At 43.0% G+C, this 12,096-nt stretch overlaps 1 protein-coding gene across 16 annotated transcripts in view; it reads right to left on the bottom strand.

The window, feature by feature from the left end:
- Positions 1 to 12,096, bottom strand: part of PPP1R12B (protein phosphatase 1 regulatory subunit 12B) — a 200,852-nt gene that overhangs the window by 88,875 nt on the left and 99,881 nt on the right. For all 16 annotated transcript variants that reach the window (XM_057540259.1, XM_057540269.1, XM_057540273.1 and 13 more), the window contains one exon: positions 1,692 to 1,782. In XM_057540259.1, coding sequence (XP_057396242.1) covers positions 1,692 to 1,782 — 91 coding nt within the window. The remainder of the gene's footprint in view (positions 1 to 1,691; positions 1,783 to 12,096) is intronic.

Raw genomic sequence — 12,096 nt, 5'->3', positions numbered from 1 at the left:
GAAAGCTCTTCTGGAGATGGATGGCGCTGATGACTGCACAATAATGTGAACGCATTTAATGCCGATGAAGCGTATGCTTAAAAATGGCTAAAAGATTAAGTTGTATGTTATGTATAGTCTGCCACAATAAACCAAACCAAAACAAACAAATGCTTGTCTGGCCCTCGTGGGGGTCACATCCTCTGGGGAAACAAACCACCATCAAGCACAAGCAGTAACAGCTGTGGCAATGACTGCACAGGACGGCACCTGCCCGACCCTGGAGGGCACTTCGGGGGCTACGCGTAAGGTCCCTCTCTCGGTCCTCAGCTCTCCTGCTTGGCGTCTGTAGCATCTGAAGCTGCAGGGCGTCCCCTCTTCCCTGGAGCCTGCCTTTCGCTCCCTCGTGGACCATCTCCTGGTTGATCCCTCAGCCCTCTGGCTGCTCCTCAGCTCTGCTGCCCGGCTCATCCTCCTCTGCTTCCTTGACGCCCAGTCACAGCCTCCCTCAACTGTTGCTGCCACACGCCTGTCATCTCCAGCTCAGCCAAGGAACAGCTTCCCACGGGCCTCCAGGCTTCACAGACCACTCCCAGCAGTTCTCTGCACGGCGACTTTTGCAAAAATATAATGTAGATCATATCTTCCTTACTTCAAAGCTTCCCTGAGGGACTCTCCTTTTTTCTTTTTATAATATCATTATTGAAACATAATCCACATATCATAAAATCCACCCTTTTGAAGAGTACAATTCGCTGTTTTCTAGTATATTCACAGAACCGTGCAAAATCCCCATCTAATTTCAGGACATTTCATCACCACAGAAAGAAAGAAACCCCACACCCTTAGTGGTCACTTCCCATTCCTCCCTCTCTCCAGCCCCCAGCAAATACTAATCCACTTTCTATTTCTCTGGATTTGCCTATTCTGGACATTTTCATACAAATGGAATCATGCCAGGTTTCTTTCATGCAGCAAAACTTTTTCTTAAGCTTCATCCACATTGCAGCATTAGCATGCGTCAGGACTTCATTTCTTTTTATTCCCAAATCAATGGAAATTTGTGAGGGTTTTTTCCAGTTTTGTTAGCTGCTTCATTTATTTGGTCTGTGCAATGGCCCCACTTGGGCCCACTGCCCAACACTCGCTGGGGCACCACCAGCCCCCAAACGCTGACCTTGACGCTGCCGGGAGCCCAGGGCTCAGCCCTCCAGCGAACCTGCACACTCCACACGTAATTTCGGTCTATACAGCAAGTTAACGCTGGCCAGAGATGACACTGAATTTGGGTTTCTGGCTCCTGTGAATAACGCTGTTATGAGTATCTGTGTAGGGCTTTTCTATAGAAGCCTGCTTTATTTCTCTTGAGTACACACCCAGGAGCAGCATGGCTGGGTCCCATGGTAACTCTATGGTTAACACTCTGAGATTGTGCCAGACTGTCCTCCTGCAGGAATTAAGGTGTGGGCCTTAAGCACACGTGGAATGATTAGTCTTAGGGAGAGAAGGAGAGAAACCTGCCCTGCGCGTGAAGAACAGAAGCGAGAGGGGGTATATGTAGCTATGAATTCATTTGATTCTATGTAGTGTAAGATTTAACAGGAAAGCTTTCACTACAATGGCTGGAATAAGACACACGTTTTATCATTGTTTAATTGTACTTCCAGTGGAAAGGCAGACAAAACAGGACGAAACACGGAGGTCACACTCACTTGGGTAGACCTTCGAGTCTGCCGAGCTTGTCTGGAGCGCGCTTTCCGTAACGACTCTGCTTCCTCATCCCGTACAGGAGTCAGATACGACCTGCAGGGAAGAAGAGTCACACCAGAGGTAAGGCCCTGGGGGACAGCAGGTGCGTCTGCACACCGAGGGGATTTCTGTGAGCTAAGATGAAGTCAGGCCGACTCAACCCGACAGCCTATCGGTGAACATTACATAAGCCAAGACATTATCTGTAAACGTTATTAGTGTTCGTGCAGAATCACACCATCTATAACTGTAAAATGAGAATTTTCTTTCTTCTTTCCCATCCTTAGACTTTTTATTTCGTTTCTTGCCTTCACGCTCTGGCTAGCAGTGATGAGAGTCGTTTCCCTGCTTCGCTCCTGCCTTCAGAGACAGCTTCTGGCTAAGACACTGCAGATGCTGCTCCTCAAGTGAAAGCAACTCCTTCCCCGCCCATGGGAGTGAGCTAGGAGGGGCTTGTTGTTATTTGTTTCGTTTTTTAATCATTAGTGTGCGAACTTCATCATAGGCTTTTCTTCCCTGTATACTGAGATTATCATTTCCTTCTTTCTTCTGTTAATATGGAGAATTACATTGAACAATTTTTGAATGATAAAACCACCCTACATGCTTGGGATAAGCTCAACTTAATCATGATGTATCATCATTCATGTAGACTTACTTTTTATATAGATTCAGTATTATTTACTTTAGGATTCCTCCATCTGTGTTCATGCAGGAAACTGGCCTGTAATTTTCCCTTATAATAACCCAGCCAGTCTTGAAATTAAAGTTATGAAAGTTGGGAAGTGTTTTCTCCTTGTCTATTTTCTTTGAGAATCTGTGTTAAGACTGGGGTCATTTCCTCCTTAAATAATTGGAAGGGTTCACCAACAGACCCATCTGGGTTTAGAGTGTTCTTTATGGGAAGGTTTTAAATAAGGGTTTCAATTTCTTTAAAAGAATTAGGCCTATTCAGATTTTCTGTTTTGGTAATATTTGTTTTCAAGGAATCTTATCTATATTTTCATATTCAGTACCACAAAACGGTTCATAATATCCTAATAATACATTTTAATTGTTACTGTAATACACGCATATCTCAGAGATACTGCAAAGTCAGTTCCAGACCACCACAATAAAGTGAATCTTGCAATAAAGTCAGTCATGTGAAATTTTTGGTTGTCCAGTACATATAAAAATTACGTTTACGCTATACTGTAGTAAGTGTGCAATAGCATATCTTAAAAAAACAAGGTACATACTTTAATTAAAAAATATTGTTAAAAACGCTAGCCATCATTGGAGCCTTCAGCAAGCTGTAATCTTTTTGCTGGTGGAGGGTCTTGCCTTGATGTTGCTGGCGGCTCACTGGTCAGGATGGCGGTTGCTGAGGGCTGGGGTGGCCGTGGCGATGTCTTGGAAGAAGACAGCAGTGACGTTTGCCTCGTTGACTGACTCTTCCCTTCATGAACGATTTCTCTGTGGCCTGCGATGCTGGCTGATACCATTTTACCCACAGTAGAACTTCTTTCAAGACTGGAGTCAATCCCCTCAAATCCTGCCCCTGCTTTATCAACTAAGTTATGTAATATTCTAAATCCTTTGTTGTCATCTTAATAACCTTCACAGTATCTTCACCAGGAGTAGAGTCCATTGCAAAAAACCACTTTCTTTTTTTCTTTAAATTTTATTTTTTTAATTGGAGTATAGTTGATTTACGTGTTAGTTTCAAGTGTATAGCAAAGTGATTCAGTTATACATATACATATATCTATTCTTTTTCAGCTTCTTTTCCCTTATACGTTATTACCAAATATTGAGTTCCCTGTGCTACACAGTAGTCCTTATTGTTTATGTTTTATGTGTAGTACTATGTACATGTTGATCCCAAACTCCTAATTTACTCCTACCCTTCCCCTTCGGTAACCATAAGTTTGTTTTCTATGTCTGTGAGTCTATTTCTGTTTCGTATATAAGTTCATTTGTATCTTTTATTTATTTATTTTTAAGATTCCACATACAAGTGATATCATATGGTATTTGTCTTTGTCTAGCTTACTTCACCTAGTATGATAATCTCTAGGTCCATCCATGTTGCTGCGAATGGCATTATTTCATTCTTTTTTTTATGGCTGAGTGATACTCCATTGTCTATCTGTACCACATCCTCTTTATCCATTCATCTGTCGATGGACATTTAGGTTGCTTCTATGTCTTCGCTACTGTAACTAGCGCTGCTATGAATAAGAAACCATTTTCTTTGGTCACCCATAAGAAGCAACTCCTCATCCTTCAAGTTGTATCATGAGATTGCAGCAATTCAGTCACATCTTCAGGCCCCCATTTCTAATTCTATTTCTCTTGCTTTCTCCACCAAATCTGCAGTTACCTCCTCCACTGGAGTCTTGAACCCCTCGAAGTCATCCATGAGGGTTGGAATCTACTTCTTCCAAACTCCTGTTAAGGTGGATATTCTGATCTCTTCCCATGAATCACAAATGTTCTTAATGGCATCTAGAATGGTGATTCCTTTCCAGAGGGTTTTCAATTGACTTTGCCCAGATCCATCAGAGGAGTCACCATCTACGGCAGCTATAGCGTGATGAAATGTATTTCTTTTTTTCTTTTTTCATAAATTTATTTATTTATTTTTGGCTGCACTGGGTCTTCGTTGCTGCGCATGGGCTTTTCTCTAGTTGCAGTGAGCGGGGGCTACTCTTCATTGTGGAGCACAGGCTTCTCACTGCGGTGGCTTCTCTTTGTTGCAGAGCACGGGCTCTAGGCGCATGGGCTTCAGTAGTTGTGGCAAAAGGGCTCAGCAGTTTTGGCTCGCAGGCTCTAGAGCACAGGCTCAGTAGTTGTGGCACACAGGCTTAGTTGTTCCGCAGCATGTGGGATCTTCCCGGACCAGGGATCGAACCCGTGTCGCCTGCATTGGCAGGCGGATTCTTATCCACTGCACCACTAGCGAAGTCCCCGAAATGTATTTCTTAAACAATAAGGCTTGAAAGTTACTCCTTGATCCACAGGCTGCAGGACGGATGTTGTGTTTGCAGGCATGAAAACAACATGAGTCTCATTGTCCATCTCTATCAGAGCTCTTGGGTGACACCAGGTGCACTGTCAATGAGCAGTAATATTTTGAATCTTTTTTTTTTCCGAGCAGTAGGTCTCAACAGTGGGCTTAAAATATTCAGTAAACCATGTTGTAAACAGGTGTGCTGTCATCCAGGCTTTGTTGTTCCATTTACAGAGCACAGGCAGAGCAGATGTAGCATAATTCTTAAGGGCCCTAGGATTTTCGGAATGGTAAATGAGCATTGGCTTCAACTGAAAGTCACCAGCTGCATTAGCCCCTAACAGGAGAGTCAGCCTGTCCTTTGAAGCCAGGCACTGACGTCCCCTCTCTAACTATGAAAGTCCTGGATGGCATCTTCTTCCAATAGAAGGCTGTTTAACCTACACTGAAAATCTGTTGTTTAGTGCAGCCACTTTCATGAATTATCTTAGCTGGATCTTCTGGATAACTTGCTGCAGCTTCTACATCAGCACCTGTTGCTTCACCTTGCACTTTTATGTTATTGAGAATGCATCTTTCCTTAAACCTCATGAATCAACCTCTGCTAAGCTTCAAGTTTTTCTTCTGCAGCTTCCCCACCGCTTTCAGCCTTCATGGAACTGAAGAGAGTTAGGGCCTTGCTCTGGATGAGGCTTTGTTGTTTCTGGTTTGATCTTCTATCCAGACCACTCAGACTTTCTCCATATCAGCGATAAGGCTGTTTCGCTTTCTTATCATTTGTGTGTTCACTGAAGTAGCACTTTTAATTTCCTTCAAGAACTTTTCTTTTGCATTTCCAGCTTGGCTAACTGTTTGGTGCAAGAGGCCCAGCTTTAGGCCTATCTTGGCTTTCCACGTGCCTTCCTCACTAAGGGTAATAATTTCTAGTTTTTGATTTAAAGTGAGAGATGTGCAACTCTTCCTTTCACTTGAATACTTAGAGACCCTCGTAGGGTTACTAATTGGCCTAATTTCAGTATTGTTGTGTCTCAGGGAATAGGGAGGCCCAAGGAGAGGGAGAGGGACTGGGGAACCGCTGCTGGGTAGAGCAGTAAAAGTACAGCATTTGTTGATTAAGTTTGTGGTTTCATATGGGTGTGCTGTGTGGCACCCCAAACAATTACAATAGTAACATCAAATATCACTGATCACAGATATCATAACAAATACAATAATGAAAATGTCTGAAATATTGTGAGAATAACCAAATGTGACAGAGACATGAAGTGACCAGATGCTGTTGGAAAAATGGCGCTGAGAGACTTGTTCGACACAGGCTGCCACCAACCTTCAATTTGTGAACAACGCGGTATCTGGAAGCGATAATGTGAAGCACAATAAAATTAGGTCTACTTGTACCTATAGCAACAGTTCTCAAACTGTTTGGTCTGAGGACCCTTTTATATTTTAAAAAATTATTGAGGATCCCCAAACAGCTTTTGTTTATGTGGGGTATATCTATTAATATTTACCTTATTAGGCAGTAAAGTTGAGAAATTAAACATGTGTTTACTAATTCATCTGAAAATGATAGCCCTATTACATGTTAACATCAATAACTTATCTTTTATGAAAAATAACTAAATTTTCTAAAACAAAAAAATTTAGTAAGAGTGGCATTATTTTACATTTTTGTAAATTTCTTTAATGTTGGCTTAATAGAAGACAGCCCGATTCTCATATACATTTCTGCATTCGATATGCTGCAATATGTTGTTTTAGTTAAAATATATAAAAAATATCCAGTCCTGCACAGATATGTAGTTGGAAAAGCAAGGAGTATTAGAATAGCTTTTTCAGATAATTGTGGACAGTCTTCTTTGGTCCTATAGTCAAACACAAGTGGTACTTTCTTCAAGGTTAGTCGCCATGTGGAATCTGAAATGATGTTAACAGAATTTTCATATTCTGTTATGCCGAAATCCAGTGGTCTATCTTGCACTTTGGATGGAATGTCTTACCCAGGCGTGTCTTTGGTAAAATCTCCCAAATGGTGACACATTTCATTATGCAATAGTAATTTTAAAAATCACATTCTTCAACATATGGTTTAAGCTCCTTAACATCAGTCTTGGCAATGATTTTTTGGATTTGACACCAAAAACAAAAATGAACAAGTGGGACTTCATCAAACTTTTTGCTTATGCACAGCAAAGAAAATCAGCAACAAAACAATAAGGCAACCTACTGAATGGGAGAAAATATTTGCAAGTCATATATCTGATAAGGGGTTAATAGCCAAACTAGATAAAGAACTCATACAACTCAAAAGAAAACAAACAACCTGATTAAAAAATGGACAGAGGGGGCTTCCCTGGTGGCGCAGTGGTTGAGAGTCTGCCTGCCGGTGCGGAGGACATGGGTTCGAGCCCTGGTCTGGGAGGATCCCACATGCCGCGGAGCAGCTGGGCCCGTGAGCCACAGCTACTGAGCCTGCGCGTCTGGAGCCTGTGCTCCGCAACAAGAGAGGCCGCGATAGTGAGAGGTCCGCGCACCACGATGAACAGCGGCCCCCGCTTGCCGCAACTGGAGAAAGCCCTCGCGCAGAAACGAAGACCCAACACAGCCAAAAATAAATAAATAAAAAGCCAGGCTTTTTTTTTTTTTTTTTTAAAAAGAGGAAATCTTGCCATTTGCAACAACATGGATGGGTCTTGAGGGCATTATGCTAAGAGAAACAGAGAAAGACAAATACTGTACGATCTCATTTGTATGTGGAATCTAAAAAACTGAATTCATAGGTACAGAGAACAGACTGGTGGTTGCCAGAGGTGGGGGGGTGGGCGAAGTGGGTGGAGGTGGTCAAAAGGTACAAACTTCCAGTTATAAGATAAATAAGTCCTGGGAATGTATGCACAACAAGGTGACTACAGTTAACAACACTAATGTATTCGAAAGCTGCTAAGAAAGCAGATCTTAAAAGTGCTCATCGCAAGGAAAATACGTGTGGTGATAGATGTTAACTAAATTTATTGTGGTAATCATTTTGTAATATGCTTATCAAATCATTATGTTGTATACCAAAAAAGATTGTTTTATTTCAATTATATCAATAAAAAATAATAAAAGTTTAAAAAAACCCCCACATTCTCTAATATTATCTTTGGTCTCAGAACAGTCTTTCCACATTGGGAAGCAGTCAACAGTATCACCCACAGTGACAGGTACAAGTTTTCCAAAGTTCTAATTTCTGCTTTAAATGTTACAACTGGCAACCAGCACTCAGAATGACAGGTTCGCTTTGTTCATTTTCAGGAGAATGTCGGCCACACGCCAACCTCTGAATAACCAGTCTGAGCGGCCACTTTTCAGGAAGAAGTGGTGCCCAGGAGAAGCAGCCAGCCCTCACCTCTCCTTCTCCAACTACAGGTACACTTCTATTACAACTCGCTGGCCACCCTCCAATTATTTACTACACTTTTCCTGTATTTTCTATTCTCCTCTCTCTCTGGGTTTCATTCTGGGTGTTTTCCACTGTCCAATCTAATTAGTTCAAAAATTCTCTCTTCAGCTGCTTTACTACAACTGAATTTCTTAATTTGTTATTTTATTTTTTAGTTCTAGCATTTCCATCTTTCCAAAGAGAGGGCAGTTCTCTATTGAAATTCTCTATCTTGTCTTCTATTTTCTTGAACATATTAACCGTAATTTACTATGATTATTTTAAAGTCCACATCTGATAACAATCAATATCTGGGTCTGTTCCTAGTGTCTGTATTTTCTCTTAGTCTTTTGTAAATCAGTCTTATTATGCAGTATGTCTGGTAATTTTTGAATTAATGCCAGAATTTTTAATGAAACAATGTAGTAATAACTTGCAGCTCTGGAAGATGTTGTCATCCTCCAGAGAGGATATTCTTTTCTCTGGCTTAGTTAGGCTAAGAAACTGGTTCTCAAACTTTCATTGCATCAGAAATCACTTGGAAGGCTTGTGAAATACAAATCTCATGAGGCTCTCCCCTCAGAAGCCCTGATTTAGCAGGTGTGGAGGGGGTCTGGGAATCTGCATTTCTGATTAGTTCTCAGGTGACGCTGCTGATGTGGAGACCACACTGTGAAAACCATGGGGTAAGCAAACCCCCTTCACCCACTTTGAGACTGAGCCGCCTGGAAGCTGGGCTTCAGTCTTTACAGAGCTGGCCATGTCTGGCAAGCCCCTCCTGCTAGAAGGCAGCCCTTCGATGGTCCCAGGGGAAGTCTGGGGTGTCCACTGGGGCCCCTGTTTCTGAACTCTAATTTCTGTTCCCTAAGCACTGGGAGATGGCTGGAAACCTCACCCAGCTTCTCCGCCTTGTAGCCACTGCCTCACTGGTCAGCCAGAACCTTGGGGGACAAGCACAGCCGGGTGCTGGGCTCGCCTCCTATGCTTTCCTTCTCTCTGGGATCTGGGTCCCTCAAGTCCTCACTTCCTTACCATCTCTCCAATGCCTTCAAAGACTTTTTTTTCTTATGTTTACCCAGCTTTTCTGGTTATTCTCAGTAGGAGAGTTTGTCTATTACAAGATATGCCATAGCCTGAAACAGAAGTTCTCAACCAGGCTATATGTTAACAGATTTTTTTCCTCCACGTGGATTAGTAAACTGGAATTGCCATACATGTCTCAATCCACTGTGAGTTCGGTATGTGTGCCTCTTTCCTTAATAGATTCCTCTTCTCTGGGTGAAGTGGAAAAACCTGAGTCCCCAAACTTGCAAAGCTGTGGACCAGCCCTGGAGTCGGTGAGCACACCGAGGACGAACCCCTCAGGAAATGCTGCCCGGGTTACCAGCCAGCGTCCTCACACACCACCTCCACCTGCAAACACACACAGCACCCCACTGCACCACTTCTTTTTTTTTTTTTTTTTTTTTTTTTTTTTTTTTTTAATTAATTAATTTATTTATATTTATTTTTTGGCTGTGTTGGGTCTTCATTTCTGTGCGAGGGCTTTCTCCAGCTGCGGCGAGCGGGGGCCACTCTTCATCGCGGTGCGCGGGCCTCTCACCGTCGTGGCCTCTCCCGTTGCGGAGCACAGGCTCCAGACGCGCAGGCTCAGTAGCCGTGGCTCACGGGCCTAGTCGCTCCGCGGCATGTGGGATCCTCCCAGACCAGGGCTCGAACCCGTGTCCCCTGCATTGGCAGGCAGATTCTCAACCACTGCGCCACCAGGGAAGCCCTGCACCACTTCTTGACTGCTGTCTCTTCTCTGCGTCCTAGACAGACGCCACAGTGAAGGCGCAAGCTTCCGACTGGCCTATCGCACTGCCTGCTCCGGCGAGTTTTACGGAATGAGAGAGATGGAGCTGGTAAAAACAGGTCTGGGGGTGAAATCGAGGGCCTTTTGCCTCACTTGGAGTCTTAAATATTTGAAATCATACATGCTTTTTCCGGAAAAAATTAGAAAACAGATCAACGTGCAAATAAAAATAAACTGAATTCTACCACATGAAGATAAGCCCGTTTTTATTCTACTACATGTATGCCTAGATTTTTATCTATGTATGTCTATTCTATACCTATATATAGTATATTATAGTCCATTCTTAATGAATATTATGTATATTACTTTGTAACCTGTGTCAATATATGAAACTTTTACTAAGTTGTAAGAAAAAAAAATCTATAAAAACCAAACCCAGAAAACCCCAGTACTTGAGTTTTAAAGGTTTTTGAGGAGGGAAGGAACATTTTCATTCACTTTAGTTTACCCAGGTATGGATTCCAAATTCACAGAAGTGATGCACCTTAACATACGGTTTCCTGGGGGACACACTGCGTCTTCAGTAGAGCCTGAGCCCTGTACCTTCTAAACCCAGACAGGGGAGCAAACTGTAGTCCTGGAGCCAAACCTGGCTGCCACATCCTGTAAATCAAGTTTTACCAACGACAGCAGCAGAGTTTAATATTTGCAATGGAGACAAAATGGCCTGCAAAACCTAAAACGTATGTTATCTGGCCGTTTACAGACAAAATTTGGCAACACCCGTGCCAGACCACACCCACACCCAGCACACCATCTGGGCCTTGTGAACCTGTGCATCACGTGGCTCTTCACCGCCCTGAAAAGACGATGGTCTCGGCCCACAAGGTCCTGCGACGGAAGCACAGTGGCAGCTGTGGCTTCACAGCCATCCCTGCTCTGGCCTCCAGATAAAACTAGGCTAACATCCGCAATGCAGTGACAGAGGAAGGGATTCGATGCTGAAGTCTTCTAATTACCATGCCTGTCTACGCTGTTTCTGTCTACTCTGTTTCCTACTCCTGTTTCCTAGAGGGCAGGAAGCATTTTTCTTTGTATTTGCTATGACTCTAAGGTTACGTGATCAGTGGAATTCAAACACTTAGCAGAGAATTTAAGCATGACTACACAAAAATAATTTGTTCTCTGCCTCTCAAGTTCACAGTGCTCCTTTACATACTACACGACGGCTAATTTTATCTCAAGAAGCTGTGCAAAATGCCTAGAGCAAATCATCAATGAACATCAAGAAAACCATCATCATAATAATAAAAGACCTAGACTATCTTCTGACAAGTACAGTGTGGTGATAAAGTACCCTGATATGGGAATCAGACCGCCTGGGTTTGAACCCTGGCTCCTCAACTTCCTTGCTAGGTGATCTCGGATAAAACGTTTACGCACTCTAAACCCAAGTTTCTTACGCAGCAAAGGTAGCAGCAGCTGCAATAGGTATGAGCAGAAATCAGCAGGGCTGCTGTGAGGACCGGACGGCCTGGCTGTTGCTCTCGCATCACCACCACTCCTGCTGCACTGTTTCCATCCTCACGTTAATAGCTCCGCGTGGCGATTTGGGAAAGAAAGAAAGGTGCTAGAATATCCATCCCACCTGGTCTAATAAAGAGCTCCCCTTAATTATTTTTCCCAGAAATGGATAATTCATTGGGAAGCGGTCTTAATGCCCATGAAAATATTCTCCATGCAGGTTTGAAGGGCTAAGTAAAATAAAGCTACTTTAAGTAGAAGAACGAAAGGAAAATAACCAAGATTTCCAGGGAGAGTACAAAGCTGTTTTCCCCAGAATGATGAGAGAATAATCTCTCATCCAGAGCCCACTAACAGGAAACTGGTGTTTGGAATAGCTTTAGGGAGTCCTACATTTAAAATCTGTGAAGACGGAATGGTACTTAACGGTTAACTTCAAACGGGGCAGGAACCAAGTTGAGTGTATGTCTTTACAGCACTCGGGATGCTGCGGTCATTAATTACAGAATGCCTACTGGTCCTCTACCAGGGCCTGTCATTCCTCGGACTACATCCTGTGAATGAGGTTGCACAGGCACAGGTACATTTCAGAGAGGTGAGAAGGAACTTCCTAAAGATCAACCTGGA

Source organism: Balaenoptera acutorostrata, chromosome 1 (genome assembly GCF_949987535.1).
Source record: "Balaenoptera acutorostrata chromosome 1, mBalAcu1.1, whole genome shotgun sequence".
Taxonomy (NCBI): Eukaryota; Metazoa; Chordata; class Mammalia; order Artiodactyla; family Balaenopteridae; genus Balaenoptera; species Balaenoptera acutorostrata.
This window is presented reverse-complemented; position numbering and strand designations above follow the sequence as displayed.